The 18,832-nt window shown below is 34.5% G+C and overlaps 1 protein-coding gene across 1 annotated transcript in view; it reads right to left on the bottom strand.

The window, feature by feature from the left end:
• Positions 1-2,992: 2,992 nt before the first annotated feature.
• The window catches only part of LOC149533001 (ribonucleoside-diphosphate reductase subunit beta), a 184,462-nt gene continuing 168,622 nt past the window's right edge, over positions 2,993-18,832 (bottom strand). The window contains exons 18-21 of the mRNA XM_089807580.1: positions 4,417-4,503; positions 4,247-4,322; positions 4,047-4,103; positions 2,993-3,480 (exon numbers count right to left, since the gene is read on the bottom strand). Of these exons, the coding sequence (XP_089663706.1) occupies positions 3,388-3,480; positions 4,047-4,103; positions 4,247-4,322; positions 4,417-4,503 (313 nt within the window). The 3' untranslated portion in view covers positions 2,993-3,387. The remainder of the gene's footprint in view (positions 3,481-4,046; positions 4,104-4,246; positions 4,323-4,416; positions 4,504-18,832) is intronic.

Genomic DNA, 18,832 nt, shown 5'->3' with positions numbered 1-18,832 from the left:
CTAAGTTTCTTACCCTTGACTTGGTGGTGGTACTAATGAAAAATGATACATATGTTGCAATATAATCATGATCTTGACATATTCAATAGAACACAATGTCATTCCATCAATAGATGAGATAAAGCTCTTCACTCACAAAACCAACAACTCTCTCCACTTGTAATCTCTTGAGAATAATTCATAAATATGACCATTAGATCTCCTTTCTCCTTAGTTGATTCCAGATCCTTGCTCATGGATTTTACTTGCATTTAGACTCATTATGATGATGATTTCTAGATTGGTGTTTAACTATCTCTGTATCACGGGTGTAATCTTTCATCCCAATATACACAGTCAATTTTTCAGTATTACAAGATGTCCAAGTTCCATATCTTTTCGTCTTATACACCACATCATTCCCTATGTGATGGGGTAGCTCTCGATATCAAAAGTTCACGAATATTATCTGGTGAATCTCATATCCCTTCATTTAGTTTCGGTGATCTCAAGAACATTTGGTGATATTACTAGATTTACAGCCTTATCATGGACATAGCTTTAATAGATATGTGTACAGTGCGCAGGTAACCATATAGACGTTAAAGACATTTCTATAGAACCATCTTTGTCCTCTTTCGCTCCTTGTCCTAAGTGTGTTTCAAATCATAAGCTCTTTGTTGAGTTGCATTGTTAATACAATGAGTAGACTATTGCTTACTAAGTCATTGTTTCTAATCACCAAACATATGATGGGTTGATGATGATTTTCTTCCTTTCTAGCTACTTTTAGCACTTGTTCACATTACATTTGGCTCATACTTATCTATTACCTTAGAAACTGCCAAGTCTATCTTCCTACATACTATTTCTTTCATCCCATGCACTTCGACTTCATATGAAGAATGGGTCACTCCCTTTTAGGATTTTTTTTTTTTGTCTAGCGAGCCATGGAAACTTCTCCCTGCTTTGTCTCAGTATCCGAACGGGCCTTAGAAAATTCTCTTAGTTAAATCTTTCATAATAGACAGATTATATGATCACTATAATCACCATGCCATTGGGTTTCAGACTGGTCATAACCAATACCAATCATGACTATACCTCTGGATGGGATAATAATTCATAATACATATGAATGAGCATTATCCTTGGGTGTTCTTTTATTTGTGTATCCTTATGTAGTTGAGAGTTTCAAGTATCTCTTCACAACCTTCACAATTTGTTGGTTGCTTCTAGCATATGGCCAATTTCCTTGTTCCTCATGTATAACTATCGATTTCCTTCAGATACGATGCTAGATGGCTTCTTACTGTGGTCTATCAAGTTCTGGAACACATACCCAATGGGACAGGAGATATCGGGTAGTCATGAGAGTTTTTGTTCAAGCTAGTCTCATCGGGTTAGGACGACACCCCAAATACCACCAACGTAATTCCTCTTTCACGAGCCCAATTATATCATTTGATTGAGGAAAAAGCTTCCATTGATTCATCAACCATGCATTGGAATTTTTGTGGTGAGGCAACAACGGGAAGAATATTTGAAATAACTTGATCATTTCCAAGTGTCCCGAGATGGGTGTTCAAGTCTTGCAGTAATAACTTGTTTTCACAACTTTTGGATTTACTTTGTTGTTGGTTTCCTTTCCTTTTCTGATTATCATTACAAATAATTGTTGGATTATATGCCTTCGATTGGGGCTACGTCCATTCTTTCTGCTCATAGGGATTTTCCTCCCACATTTTTCCAATGACCAATTTGCTTCTGCTCCAGAATTTTGGTTATTCATTTGATTAGGTCTTTCACTATTCGTGGAAGAACATCCATATGCTAGAAATGGAGGTGAGACCCTCCAGTCATGATTAAATATTGACAATAATGTTCATTATAAAGTCATCTAGAAAATTTGCAACAAGATCAGTTGGGCTTGTGAATTACATCGTGAGCATGCAAACTATGTTCTACATCGTGAGGAGCCAGTAAGGTAAACTGTAAAATAAGTTCTACAAATTCTCAGTGTAAATATTTTCTATTGTTGATTTATCAAGTTCTAAAATCAAATATCTGATCTAGCATCCCAGTCGTAACATTGCTCTAATACCATGTTAGTGAAATAAGATCTGTAACTTGTAATAGCACTTGTGAATATTTTTGTATTTTCCAAATTACTATTCCAATGAATATATATATATGATATAAAGATGCATGCCTCTTGAAGAGACATGTCTATTTAATATATTAACTTACATTAGTTATAGTTATAACGCAATTAATATACTCTCAATATAAGTTAATTATTCCATATATAACATTGTCATATATTATATATTTCATATATATAATATAATTTATCTGACAAAATTATAACATTAACAATTTTAGATATTATTTTATTTAATAAATATATAATTATTTTTGAAAAATATTAACTATTACCTTATTTATTAAAATACATATTTGTTTATTATTTTGTTACTGGAACTATTTCATTAAAATCATCTATATACAAATAGATTAACATAATTTTTTCAAAATGATACATATATTTTATATTTTATTATTGATTTTGAATATTGTAGATCATACACTTTAATTGTTTTGCACTTTATTATTTTTGGTATATTAATTAATAATTTTTGCTATCATTAATAATTTTGAAAAAAAATTTTGATTAAATAAATAAGGAGATTATGATTACATTACAATAAATGATTTTTTTCTAAATAGGTTTTATATTTTTGATATATTAAAATAATATAAATGTTAAATATTACAATTAATTATTTTACATTTGCATCTTTCTAAAGATACAATTTTAACAAATCTACTCCCCTACTCAGTAACAGCTAAGTCAAAAGATAAACTCTAATTTAAATATATGCTTACTCATGTTTTAATTCATTTAAAAAGAGCAGAGATTCCCTTAAAAAGTTATTGCATTATTAATATTTTGCAGCCCTAAAATAGTTAGTAAAAGAAAACCCAAATGTATAGATATAAACATACCATCAACCCTGAAAACGTTGGATTTTTTAGCCTTTATTGAGTGGAATGGAGATATGTAGAAATAATTAATAATAATGTACATAATGTACATCCACATCAAAATGTAATGTGGAAATATGGCATACGACCAGTTCCTCTTTTCTCAAGGCTTACTCATCTTCAGAAATACAGTTCGTATAAAGAAATCTGTGATTTTACTTGATGATTGTAATGTAGAAATATGGTGTCTACAACCAGTGCTTGTTTCTCAACAGTATTACCCATCCTTCAGGAAGACACTCTCTACAAGAGAAATCTGTGGTTTCACTTGTTACCTGTAAACTTTTATTATTATTATTATTATTATTTACTTCTTAATTATACATGACAATGGAGCCTTACACCTAATTTCACAATAAACTATATATCATCTAAATCCATTTGGACTTCTGATAGAGGGTGGGTGAGACGCCAATTTGTCCTAGATCTCCCCTTTCTGTCATGATATAGTACCTGGAAAATTGCATAGAAGGATTGAAAAGGAATTAGTGGCCTCAAAAGAGAAAATTTATGAACGGAAAATAGCTATAAGACAGGAGTTGGCATGTCTATGCAATCTTTTCATGAGATAATTTTCTTATAGAGCTATCAACGGCAACAAACATCTTGGCTGCATAACGATTTTAACATCGAACTCACTGGATGATCAAATGCTTGGCCAACTATATATAATGTATCATATATTCGCTGATCTTAGTTAGTAGTATTTAAGACTGAGAAACTATAACAAACAAATGATAAATTTCGAAGACAAAGTAAATAATAGGATTCTATGTTCAGAGTGTTTCTTGATCCTTTCATGGTTGTTTAGAATATGTTCATGCCTTGGTTACCAGTCACAATTGCATTCCTGACATCGACCATCCCAAACACAGTAGAACTCCAGTAACTAATTCTTGAAAATAGGAACCCATGATCAATTAGTCCATAGGCAATGCATGTTATGGGAAGGATGGATATCTCATACTGGTTTCCATGAAAAGCAAAAAACAAATACATTTATAACAGTGATAACTTACCACTTTCTGATCGTCACCTCCACTGCAAATGTACTCGTCATTAGGAGCAACAGCTACCTACAGATCATCAAACAAAATCCTCCCACAGATGTGTCAGTTACACAATTATATAAAAATAAGCTATGACATAGTTTTGCATTTATATTTGTAGTAGCTAAAAGTTCTGTGGCACAAACTGAAAATTGAATGTGGCAACTTACTGTGTTAGCACACCGTGTGTGGCTGATTAAGTGTCTAATACAGGGTTTTCCAAGAGTAACATTCCACATAGCAACACTGCCAAAAACACAGCTTAAATTCGATTCACAAAAAACCAATAAATCCACAAAAAGCATTTGAAAATACATCACATACTGGAATAGTTCCTCACCTTCCATTCCCACTGGCCGTTACCAAAACTGGCATGTTATGAAGCCAACGAGCATCATTCACACCTTGATCTCCTTCATCAACATACCTACCAAAGAAGTCAAATAGTTAAAGATTATAAATACAACTGAAAAATACAATCCGTGTAAAAAACACATAATAGTGCTAAACACAACATAGTAATATGGAATATCCTATCCTGAATAATTCTGACGATTATACATTGACTTGCCTGAATATTATACAACTGCATGTGTATAGAAACAAGGAAAGGAAGTTACGGCTTCTTGGGAAATGAGACAGGATATAGTCTCAGCCTGCTTGCACTCAGGCAAGCAAGAAGCTCACTCTGTTTCCTGGTTCCCATGAAATACGATAGCCATCACCTACCTAGGATGTTCTTGACTTCGCTTTGTTTTGGTAAATACATGATTGATTCTACTAGAGAGAGAGTTCATAGCTCACCAATGCTTGATTCATATAACTGACAAATTTAATTCAATTTTATAAACCCTTGTGTATTCCTTCATTTCATCTTGGTTAGAAATAATTGCTTCAAGAAGAAAATTTGAATCAATGTAGAAATTTAGGCAAGAACTTATTTGAAATTTTGCCAACTATAAATATTAAACAACAAAATATCTAAATGCGGCTACCAAACTGGAATCTAATAGTAAAACTATCACAGGATTTTACAAGTGCTTATAATATTTAACTGTGGATCTTTATTTTTAAATTTTGGGTCAACAGCTACGACTCACTTGATATGCCTGAAAGTCAGTCAAAAAGATCAATTTTCTTGCAGTTATTTAGTGAGCCAGTAAGAAACTTGTAAGCACTCAGCAAGTTGATAAAAAACTCAAAACATAATTATAAAGCGAAGATATAACAACGTATTTTATGGAATCTTCCCAACTTTGATGATTAAATTATTTGTGCGCCAAACGTTTTCATTTTACTAGATGTGCTGATTTAACGAGAAGTCATGCGAATGGGATTTGATTCTTTGTGAAGACCTTTTTTGGGTAAAGACATGATGTCAAGAGCTACTCCCTTGCTTTAATGTTTTACCCCAGGTTGAGTATGCTGATGCGTAGCATCAGGAGGAATCTTTATTTATGTTGATGTTTTTATGCTAGACAAGTATGCTGATGCATAGCGTTGGGTTTCCTGAAGTCGCATCATTTAATATTCCTTAACTGTTCATATTATATGGTCATCATATGTAATCTGATGACAAGTTTGTGGTTAGCAAAGTTTGTGCGGTGACTGTTCATATACTCTTCCTGGCATCCGGAATGACTCTTAACTTCTTTGTAACTGATGGTGTATTCATTTCCAAGAAGATGATGGAAAAGTCTTCATATCCATTTATCAGTGTTCTTTGTTTGGTGGAAGATTAATATCTGCGGTGACAAGACCAGTGATATAGCGATTGACCTGATAAAACATTTTGATCAGTTCTCTTTGAGTTTATTATTATCTTTGATTCAGTTCGATCTGGTACACAGAAAAATTGTGATTCAATTCATTGTTTGCCCGCCAATAATAAAAGAGAGATCTTTGTTGCTGGGATTTTCTCCCCTCAAGACAGAGGGTTTTCCCATGGTAACCTTGGTATCTTTCTTTTCATTATATTTTCTGTTATTTTTTCAATATTTCTGGTTTGAAATTTATTATTGAACACCTTGGTGGGGGCATACTTGCTGCATGAAATGGAAAATTTGATAAATGAACACACAGGTATGCAAATAAATCATTCCAGGAGAAAGATGACACAGCATTTACAATAACAGGTTAGTCAGTGGTAAATCAATTTGTGCTAAATTTTTTGAAAGAAAAAGCCAAAAGGCAAGCCTGGAAACTTGTGTATAACCCCTCAAAAAATACCTTCCTGGTCCAGTTTATTATCCACAAGAAAACAACTCCACAAATTTATAATGGACAATAGTGACTTTGCAGCAGATCATCTGACTAGGATACAATAGAAACACAATTAGCATAGTTCAACAGTTGATGATGTGAGTGAGAGAACCTGGTCCCTTACCGTGAACAGATTTGCTAACAACATTAGAGATGTTTTTTGAACAATAGAGTATTTTACAGAATCATAAAGCTCAAATTTGATGACTTGAGTAAGATGATTCTTTAGAAAGGGCAGAAGCTGATGCTTTAAAACTGAAGATATTAAACAAGTATTCAACTTAAATAACAAGTGGGGCAAGATAGCAGATAAGAATCCTAGAAGCTCTGAAGGGCAATCATCTTATCATTTCCAGATTTGAACTGCCAACCATTAAGAGAAATAGAGTACATGTATGAAATTAAGGGAAGGTGAGAATATTGTCTGCAATACTACACTTGATATGGAAAACTAGGACAAAAGGATGAGTTTGTTTGAAAAAGAGTTCTGATATGCAGAAAAAAAGGTCGAGGAGAAATATCATTAGAACATTATTGAACCATACAGAAAGCCATTAAGATGATACATACAATTGAGGTAACAAGAATGCACAAGATATGAACATGACCATCAAGAATCAAAATGCTTTTCACATTTTGGATGCTATTTATTGATGTAATATAAAAAGTTGTCATATCCCCCATTTGGAGCCCTAATTATGATGTCCCCTTTCTGAAAATAAGATCTAATAAGTAATAATAATAAATAAATAAATGAATGAATAAATACATTATAAAAATATCATATAATGTAATCAAAAGTTAAATTTTACTTAAAGGTCAAGAAAAATGGTATCTCAATTCTGAGAAGTCTCTCAAGAGAGACAAATTTGCAAAAAGGAGCATTAAAAGTGTATTATTTTGAAGCATGGAGAAGTTTGATACATTTAGGTGAATTAAGGATATTACGAGTCTCTGTAGGGGACCAATTTCATAGGAATCTGGAAGATTTCAAGCCACTGTGTGTTTACCATACAGGGTAAATAGATACTTATCGCATATAGTATAGTAGGATATAACATAGAATAGATACTTTATTCATATACACAATATGCACTCCAATGCTTACAATATGATTATGATGATTGTGATCCAATAGTCTCTTCGGACGATGTACATATACTATCCCGAAGGGGTGACTCAACCATCACGTGCCCTTTTGGATACAATTCTACCCGTCGGCTACAATACTTTTTACCGACATCATCCCTCCCAAAAAGTAAAGTCATCTTCGGACGACAATTACAAAATCTTCGAGATAGATTAACAAAATGGAACACATTAACTGTGACTAAATATAACAAGACATATTTTTCTGTCACATCACATTCACATTCCTCCCGTGCCTGCACCAAACTGGTCTCCAAAAACACGTTGCATCTGTAGCCTCTGCTAACACAATACTGTCTCCTTAGCCAATCTGACCTTGATAGCCATCCGTATTGCGTTCTCTACTTCCAGCTCCTAGGTACACTGAGCCAAGTGTCACTCTACTGCCTCCAACTGGATAGTCAGCTCCTCCCGAGTTCTCTATGCATCCACCAAGACAGCCTCAGGTCCAACACCTACTCCAAGTGCCTCAAAGCGTAGCACCCCTCTCAAAAGGCTTGCTCCAGTGCGCTCTTTCCACCTCTGGCAAATAGACACTCGAACAATTTAATTTTAATTAACATATTCAAGTTGTAAAAAGGTATGATCTTAGATAAGATAAGATAAATTTATTAATGTCCAAAGAAAAGAACACGAGGGTCTATGGCACTGAGAAACTTACAAGACAAAAGGTCACCCACTACAAGACACCAAACGGTGTCTGGGAAAGAGAGAAAACAGAAAAAGCCAGAAATAAAAGAGCTACAAAAAGTGAGAAGCAAACAAACGAGGCAAGGACTAAGGATCCTTCCTCGGTGAAAAGAAGCCAAGCACTGAAGGGTAAGGGCTACGGCGAGCAAGGGCCCTAGTGCATTGCTGAGAAGTACTCGGAGGGTGCTGCTGACGAGTATAGCCACTGTGAGGCCTCACAAATCTAGAGTGATTGGTGGTGGTGTCACTGGGAGGCTGCTTAGTTCCACGCGTTGGAGACGAGGGGGAGAAGAAAGCAGTAATGAGTTGAGTCAAAGAAAATAAAACGGATCTATAACGTATGGTTGTGGAACTGTGATGGAGCTCAAATTTCCAAGGTTTTGGACCTCCATTTAAGCGATTTTTCTAAGCTTTCTATCCTATATTTTATCTCATAATAATGCTAAGAATATTTGGTGATAGAGTATCTGTTTTAATCATTGGTGCTGGGCTCAGTCAATTCAGGTTTTCCATCAGTAAATGCACATTAGTTTCAGGAGTGTTACATAGATCTCTCTAGAAAGTTGGAAATGATCAACCTTCAGTGTGAGCCAAGTGGAAAAGCCTTTGTATATGGAGATGCAAATCTGGAGTTTACCAACAAGACATTCACACCAGTCAATTGTGAAAGTTCTTACAGCTGTAATGGCAACAAAATTGGATCCGCTTAGAACATATCCATACAGATACCGGGCCGCAGTGTTGATGGATGATCGGAGAGAAAATGAAGCAATCTCAGAGCTTTCAAAGGCAACAGCATTTAAAACTGATTTGCAATTGCTGCACTTGCAAGGAGCATTCCATGAGTCTATAGGGGACACTGAAGCTGCTGTACGTGATTACCAGGCTGCACTTTCTGTGGATCCAAATCATGGTGATACTATTGAACTTTATAATAGAGCCTGTGGTCGGTAATAGTCAATGTTATGCTAGGGGAGACCAACCTTCGATCATTTTACAAACTGTCATTCTGCTTGGCGTTCGAGAGGAACAAGTTGTGCCTGTTCTGAACACAAAGCTCCTGGATTTGAGTAGGATGCAGTCTTTGGATTATTGATGGCGTAATGGGATTACATTGTCATTATCTTGTTTATTTCACTCTACATCTATGGCTGACAGTTTACAGCAAGACGTTCAACTGGAATGATTGCGAGTTCAAAACATGGCAGGTTTGTTTCAGGTGACAAATGTAATCCTGCCTTAAGGTGCTGTCAGTGGCAAACAAGATACAGTTTGTTTAAAAGATCAAGATTTTTTGCTAATAGCATTTAGGAGCTTGTCATGTATCATGTCAAGGATGAGTTGTGGAACTGTATAACAAAGAGGTCAACCATTTTATGGATAGTGATCTGGAGCAGTATTAAATACGTAAAAAAAAAAATCTCTATGCTAATCAGAGGTCCCTGTTGCCACACTTGGTGGATATTTCACCGCCAAATATATACAACAACAAGAAGAAGATATATAATCCATTCTGCATCCAAGAATTGAAGAGGAAGAGACATTGAAAAGTGACAACAAAATTACAGGCACATGATGGAGATTCTTCAAAAGCGACAGATATGTTTGAAGACGTATTGGCAGGTTCGAAGTCAATGAAGGTCCATGTTACACACAGCAAGTTACGTGTTCAAGTCGGCGATTGAGAAGTATGCCTGAGCGCTGCACAAAAAAGTAAATAAAAAATGCAATTTTGGAAACAGTGGTACAGAACTACGTTCGTCTCAAACTCGAAATGGAATTTCATCATTGGATAACGCCTCCTTCCACCAAATATGTTACGCAATGGCCATAGTTTCATTGCCGCGGGTGTTGGAAAAAATATCTAGAAACTCCGCCCTGTTACCTCCAGCATTTCTTCGTTCACGCAAACCTGAGAATATCGGGTGCCATAAACTTTAAAAAATTAACGTGTTCGGATTTATCGGGTGAGATATGCAAAAAAGACCAATAAATCTGATTATCATTAAAGTTTAATGGTCGTAAGGCTAAAGAGAATTATTAAAAATAAAAAGGTGCCATTATCTCATCAAAAAAAGTGAGACTTTTTATTTAAGGTCACGTCTTTTAAAATTAAAAGATATAAGATGAGTCAAGAGAAAATGCAAGTCAGGGTAATATCCGAACATTCACATCTATTTAAAAAGGAGCATTTTTATATTTATACTTTTGTAAGGAGGAATAAGGGCTAATTATGATTTTGAAATATAAAGTCCATTATTTTATTTTTAATAAAATAAAATGTCTTTTGTTTATCTTTAATGGCGTGGAGATTTGAAATTACAAGCGAATCGTCCTTCATAATTATATTTTAGAATTCTGTATATAATTTTGATATCAGATAAGTGGACATAGTCAATTAGCATTTTAAATTTGATCGTCATAGATGTCATGAAATATTAAACTGTCTCCGCATCTATGTCCAATTTGTCTCCCAGCCAGAGGAGTTAAAATTCAATCTGGACTAATTTAAGATTGCATTATAATTGATCTGTCGCATCTGGATTATTAAAATTGTTGGCAGTATAAGTGCATTGAACATTATGAAGTTGTATGTAAAAATTCTCTGAAGTTGACTCTATCGCTCGGATGAACAAAGGCACTGATCTTTTTATTGAAGTCAGAAAATCAATATATTCCTTCTGCAAGCATCAATTCCATTATTTACAAAATTTATACAAAACATTCAATTATCAAATATTCAACATCCATTTTTAGTTTCATTGAGTTCGAGGACCTTGTGTAACAACCAGTTTTCCAGGGTCAAATTTTAACATCTATCATAAGCATAGAATATAGTTTTAACTTCGACTTCATAAGAAGGTAGGTACATCATTCATGATCATGTGAAGAAGATTACCGTTAAAGTCAGTTAAACAAAATTTCTTAACTAAATACTTGAAATTCATTTTAATAAAATTACTTCAGAAATTGAAATCACATACCTCGGAAAAACAGGGACTGAAATTCATCTAAGAATGCTTCTGCAACCACCCGGGTTAGTCCACAAATATACTATAACAATTTCTCATATCGACTGCTAACTCAAAAATCATTTGATGAATACCACTAACTACCAATATAACTTAAATTAAGGCATCACTTATCATCTTACCAATTAGGGCATCAATTACCATCGGTTTATATAGGGCTTCTGGTACTGCTTTACCACTTAGGGCTTCCGCGACCATGGATTCAATTTAGGGCTTCCACGACAATGGATTTATCTAGGGTTTATGCGACGACAGATTCAATTTAGGGCTTCCGCAACCACGGATTCAACTAGCGTTTCCGATACCACGGATTCAGTTAGGGCTTCCAATACCACCATATCAATTAAGGTTCCAGTTGTCACACAATCAATTAGAGCTTCGGATTTCTTTTCCTTCCGATTGCTTATCTGTGACAATTTCTTAAAATTAGATAATTACTTATATTCAATATTCATTTATATGAAGTAAAAAGATGATAACAATGATATACCTCAATTTAATCTTACCTTCTCATAAACAAAAATGATAATACCTGTTTCCGATAGACAATTGATTTCATGGCTTATCTCTGTTTGACGCATATTTGATATCTTGAGAGAGGTGAAACATTGCCAGGGGCTTTACCACCCAACCTCGGACCACAATATATATCCTCACATGATCTCTAATGAGAAAGGCCCTCCCTACCCGGAATTGACAGGGAACATCTTACCATTCACTGAGCATCATGATATATAACACGCCATACGACTTGGCAGCAAAAGATCATCATAACAGGAATATGCATGAGCTATTATTAATGATATGTATTAAAATGTCATAACTGATATTACTGATTCTTATTGTTGATGAATCTTTCCTCACGCCCCCTCAACCTCATCAAGCCTCCAAGCCCGTGATTTCCAGATGCTTGTTTAATTTTAATAAATTCATTCTTGCAGGGTATGAATGTTTGTAATACATTCTGAACTAAATATCCATATCTTTTATACATGTTTAATACTCTCTTATGAATAAATAAACATTTATGGTTTAAGACAGTTTTCCAAGAACAAGAATTCTTTTACTGACCATCTCGATTCAGTCTGCAATTGTATTAATGAAAAAGAGACACATTGAACATTCTTGATTCAACAGTTGCATTAGAAAGAAAAAACACGATTGGCCATTCTAAATTCGGCAACATTCTTACTTGTCTCCTACGCTTATATCTTCAACCAATTTTTAATATCTATATCCTTGAAAAACAAACTCTCAATACACACAGATATAGCAGATGAACTCATATTATATCCAACTTGCAAACTAGAAAAGAACAACTTATTGCACTCACTAACCATCAATAGATCTTTAGATTGGTGTCTCCTCAGTGCCTGAATCCATTACATCTTATACTTAATCACGAGATTATGATTTTGCATTCTCAGATCTTCATTGATTCTCAGACTTGATCTTTATTATTAGTTTTGATGGATTGAGACAGAACGATTCATATCACATTTTTACTGATAAATGACACGGGCTGATATTGGTATGATTTATAAGCAAAGCATGGTTGAATGCAGTGGTATTATCAGACAAATAGAATGAGATCAGAAGTCTTATTATTTTCGTAATCCACACTATCACAAGCTTCACTTACTGTTATTGCTAAACAGGGTTCACATATTTTGTTGGTATTCTATAAACATGGTAAGCTCAAGTGTAATGTTAAGACTCAATCTGGACACATAACCCCTTCACACTTATTTCAACCCGACTCAGAATGATGACAGGAAAAGATGATAAGACAAATGTGAGCAAAGAAGTTAAAATCGTTTTTGGTTTACACTTACTTGTTTGCAGATTACAGTACGCCCAGCTTGGTGAAGTCTTCAGCATAAACTAAATTCCGTTGCTCAGAAAGTATGCAAGAACGGCTTCATGTTAACTCGGTCGTATGAATTCGTGGTGAACCAAAATGTTATGACACGCGATGATTGTTTGGGCAGAGAGGTCGTTGGGTATTAGAGGAAGCCTGGAACAAATAACTCACAGCAGAGAGAGAGAGAGACTTGCATTCATCACCAACTCGGGTTACAGGAAGACAATATCGGAGACCATGGCGAGAGCAAGAACAGACGGGAGTATTGTGTTTCTTCCAAAACGACAAGGTAGCATATAAAGATATTGATCGGCTATCCATCTCCTGCCGTTACAAGATTGAAATGCAATTGAAATTCTCATCAGTTGGAAAATATGAAACGTTGGAACGAGGGGTGAAAAAGTTTTATTAATATAATTATAATTTGAAAATTTATTAAAATCTTATAAGTACTTTTTAAAACATCATTCTATTAATTTATTAACATATAAAGATGCCAAAATATTTTTATATTCAAATACACATGTATTAATTATTATTAAAAATAATACAACGAAAGATTCTTAAAAATCTTTTAAGAATACGTTTTATATTTAAACTTAATTAATTTAATTTAATTAATTATTAACAACTCATGCAGTTCCAGAGATGAGTCCTGTTACAAATCGCTTGGTCCTCTACCTATCTGTCCAATGATGGTGATGCCCTGCTTAATTCTTTTCTGACAATGCTTCCACCCCCTTCGACAAGCTCCCTACAAGGAATTTCTCTGTAATTAAATTATACATTATAAATAATCATATTAGTTAACCTTTTGTCTTAATTCCATGAATTCGCGATTAACGAATAACTAGCATGTCATCTTCACTTGAGATCATAACGACTAACTATCTTACCATTTCGCCAGATTATATCAAATTAAACTACCAACTGACTTCATGTGAACTTCAACGTCTATATTTCAAGCTAGGTCAAAAATTGGGATGTAACACCTTGCTAGTCAAAGAACTCCAAGTTTAAATTCGCTATAGAAAACCTTGAAACCGGACAGTCAACGTTTGAGGTAAAAGTTAATCCACCTGGGTGTAGCGGAGCTCAAAGTGCAGGGGAATCTAAGAGATTTCTGTTCATTGGCCAAAATTTGATTGAGAGATCCTACCGGAGAAGTGGCAGGCTCTTGGATTTCCAATCTGTGATTTTAGGAACCAACAGATTGGCTACTCTACTGGGGAGAGTTGCAAAATAAACCTTATGAGTTTCTTATTGCAGGCTAGTAAGAGTTAGATTTTTTTAAATTTTTAGAACATTTTGATATATTTAAAATTCTAAATTGGAAAGTTTTTTACAGTGCATTTAATTTCCTGGAAAATTTTAGTCTCTCGTAATTATTTTATAAATGTTAAAAGTGTTTTATGAAGATTTGATCTTGTAGAAGCATTGTATGTTTTTCTTTAAGCTTTTTGTGCAAATTTGATCTTTGGTGACGTATACTCTACTGGAAGGAAGAACTTAGACTCTTGAAGATAATTCATTTCCTCTATTTCGAGGTGGCGACTCTATTGTGTTTTGATTGGTACTCCAACAAAGGGAGTGCCTGAATCATTAGTGACTCTGTTGAGAGAGAAGACTCAAAAGGAAGTGCTATACAGTTTTTCAAATGCATCGATCATTTCAGAGAAAGCCTTTTGTTCCAGATGGCATTAGGCCATTGGATTTCAGCAATTTTGATTATGAACTTAGTAGGTTATCTCCAAAGCTTTCACAACTGGTACCAAAATTTCATGGAGAATGGAATGAATCGGCAATTCGACATTTGGATGCATTCTACACATTTATAGAAGATTATGATATTTATTTGGAAGATCAAGTGATGAAGTTGTTTGCCAGAACATTAAAAAACAATGCGAGACAAACATATGAATCATTACCAACACAATGCATCTCATCTTGGAAACAATTTGAACAATGGTTCCTTTGTGAATTTCATGATATAAGCCATGATGATGAGATGTGTTATGAAGAATTTGATGATCAAAGCCACAACATGGAAGAGGATCCTAAGATGTCTCCACTTGATGCCTTCTTCAATTTAGAAAGATATGAAGGCAAAACTTCAGCACATTTGTTTTTGAGGGTGATGAACGCTTACCATGAGATTCCATCAAACATAAAACCTCTTTACATGGAATTTTTGAATAAAATTGTCAAATTGAGAATCTCACCACAGGACCCTGATGTAAAACTCCTTCTTCAGATATGGGATCAAGGTATTAAAGATGAAGCAAAAGGTGAGCAAGAACATTGTAATTTTTTGGATTCAAGTGTAAAAGAAATTGAAGAAGAATCCGATCATGATGAGACCAGTAAGGAATCAGAAAGTGAACAAAATGGAAATGATGAAGAGGATTCTCTCAATATAGATGAGATTTCAATCTTGTTAGACATAGAATATCAAAAGCATGTTGAAAAGGGTGGTAAAAATTTTCTTCCTATATACAAAGAAAAGCATATTGATGAGATAATAGATGTGTCCTATGAAATATTCAATCAACAAGAAAGTCCAACACTCTCTACAAACCCATGTTACTCTCATAAGGAGGAAAACAATGAACCCCAAGGAGTATATAATTTTCAAGAGGATGAAATATTTGTTGAAGATGGGTATTGTATAGAAAGAAATCTGTTTGGATATAGATTCAAAGAGTTTTCAGATCCTACATATGATGGACTAGCATAAGAGAATGAAGAATATAGTCCTTTTACATTTTTAGATTTTGAAGACAATATGAGCATACGTGAAGAAGAAGATGCATCTAGGAAGGATTACAAAATCACTTCAGATCTCTTATGCAATGAAATAATGCAGAATCCGGACATAATATTTTGTGAAAGTAAAGTAGGACAGTATGAAGAAGTTCTAGATGAAAGTTCTCATGAGGATATTCCCGAGGTTGCCTTCTTGAGTCCATTGTTTGAAGAAGAGTTTTTAGATCAAATATATCAACACAATGATGATATGTCTTTTTTAGAGTTTTTAGAGTTTTTATTTCTTTTTTAGATGTGTTTTTAGAGTTTTTAGTTCTTTTTTAGATGTCTAAGGATGATTTTAAAAACAATGAAAATCATAGCATATGTGGAGCAATATATTCAGAAGGAGAGCCATTTTTCAATCCATTTTACGATCAATATTTAGAATGTGAGAATGAGCTGCAATCGAATAAGAAGGACGTGTTACAAACTGGTGTTGAAAGTTCTTCAAATATCCTACCTAATCAGATTCTTAATAAAACAGAAGCAATATTTTCTATGACAGATCAAAGACATAAGAGTATTCTATTCAGCATGGATTACAATGTACCTGAAGATTTGTCAAAGGCTAAACAAGAGTTAAATGACAAGGATTGCATTCACAAAGAAGAGATAGTGAGTATTTCTCATCAGGATGATATATTTGATACAGGTATGAAATATATGCAGCATACCGAGGTAAGAATCCATGAGAATTCTATGATGATATTTATTAGAAGATGTTTAGTAAAATGTTTTTAAGTTTTCATCATATTTCTTCTAAGGATTTAATTTCTTTTTATCCATATCAAATGAGTGGTGCAAAAGGTCATATAGTTGAGATAATTAGTGATCATATTTATTTCTTTTCTATTAATTTCGTTGATGAGACAAAAATAAATTCTAATCCGAGACAAGTGGTGAATGAAATGCACTGGTTACGTAATGATTGTTTTCTAACACTTGTTAATGGATCGGATTTTTATAATACCATATTTAGCAGGTTCAAAGTGTTACACAATCAGAATCAGGTATTGATCAAGGAAAGAAGAGATGTTTATTTTTGGGGGCCCAAGGTGCCATCCAATTTCGTGTGCATCATGCTAAGCATGAGTGCACGGTCTACTCCTCTAGAGATAGCTGGAATCTTACTATGCTCACAAGGAGCATGCGTCCCCAACAAGAGCCACTGTTGGGACTCTTAATTTTGGCAAAATTTAGAGCTCAAAATACCATGACAAAGGGAGGATCTTCGTGTGTGATGTGTAAATCTTCATTGTTAAACATGATCCCACCATTCTCAATTTCAAAGGTCTTCAATTTGAAGAGGAATGAGTTGAAAAGTTTACAGCAGATTCTCTTAGAATTGATAAGATACACGAATATGCAGTTGCATGGGATTATAAACTTTGGAGGCATGTCCACTACAGATCCAGTGTGCTATATAATCAGAAAAGAATGGTAGATAATGTGGCTAAAACATATGATGTCAGTTTATCGAATGAAATACAGATCACATTATTATGTTTCTATGAAATGATGGGTGGTGACAAGTGGAAAATCAATTGATAAGCCTACGGCAAAATTCATATGTGACCTCCTATATGAAAAAGCTTTCGTTCTATAAGACTCTGCAGGGTTGCATTTTAAAATAAAATAACCTTGACCATAAGATTGACAGAATACAACAAGAAGCTGTGAGCTCATTTACGAGCCAATGTAATGAATTGTGCTTACTCAGGATATTAGGCTTCTTCTGGAAAGGCCACTGAATTTGGTACATATGCTGACATAGAAGCAACATACCACTAATTGAAGAGAGACTGCGGAATAAGCCATGAGACTTGATGTTGTATGGCCAGTCCGTTGGAAGTGGACCAACATTACATTTAGCCTCTTGTTTACCGAACTTGAGGGCTGTTCTATTAGACATCGTTGCATTCATAATAAGGATTAGATTGAGAATGTATTTGTGAAGACAGAATTAATAGTCTAGAGAACCAAAGGATGCCTGAGAAAGTCATTTCAATGGGTATCTCACATTATATCAGGGTAACGTGACTCGCGGCGAGTCACACGAGTCAGCGAGCTCCGCTGACCTCGCCAAGTCACAATGACTTGTGACCCGTGAGCAAAGAGTCACGAGAAGTGACTCGCGTGATCCGGCCCATCTTGACCCGGCCGCGACAGGCTCTAAATCCGGCTATTAAAATATAAATTTTTACAAGTTTTTTTAATGTTTTTTTTTTACATTTCTCACTCATATAACCCTAAAAGGGCTCCCATAACAGTCTATAGTGAAAAGAAGAAAGAGAGAGAGAGGTAGAAGAGAAATAGAGTTTTCTTATTTTGCAACCAGCTGAAAGGAGGAGGAGAAAAGCTTGCATTTGTGACATTGGAGCTTGCATTTAGATCATCAAGGAGTTTATAGGAGCTCTTCTCATCACTTCCCAAAGCATTTGAAAGAGGTAAGACTTGATTGTTTAGATTTTGATGATTTTTTTGTCTATGCTTATGGGTTTTTTGCATGAATTTTTTTTGTTTGTTTATGAGTTTTTTTATAACTTTAGATCTTCATAAAATGCAATGCTGAAATGGTAATATTTGGTCTAAAATGTCTTATTGTAGCAACCTTTACATTTTTCCTTAATTAAGTCATAATGGCTTCTGGAGGTAAAAAACCCAAGCTCTCTAAAGGCAACAAAAAAGATGAGTGTTGGAAGTTCACCATAGAATTTCCGAGTAGAAAGAGAACTCAAACAAAATGCCTATTTTGCAAAACCATTAATAGTGAGGGGATAAATAGATTAAAATACCATATTGCTGGCTTACGTGGTCATGATATTGAGCCTTGTGGAGCTGCAACTGTTGAGGCTCAACATTTTTGTTATGTAGCCTTGGAAAAATATGAACAAGAAAAAGAATTAAAAAGAAAACAATTAGAAGAGTTAGCTCAGATTGGTTTTAGTTCT

The sequence above is a fragment of the Cupressus sempervirens genome, chromosome 10 (genome assembly GCF_028749045.1).
Source record: "Cupressus sempervirens isolate cs-2001-9-10 chromosome 10, ASM2874904v1, whole genome shotgun sequence".
Lineage (NCBI taxonomy): Eukaryota > Viridiplantae > Streptophyta > Pinopsida > Cupressales > Cupressaceae > Cupressus > Cupressus sempervirens.
Note: the sequence above shows the minus strand (reverse complement) of the source record. Positions and strands in the feature narration are given on the sequence as shown.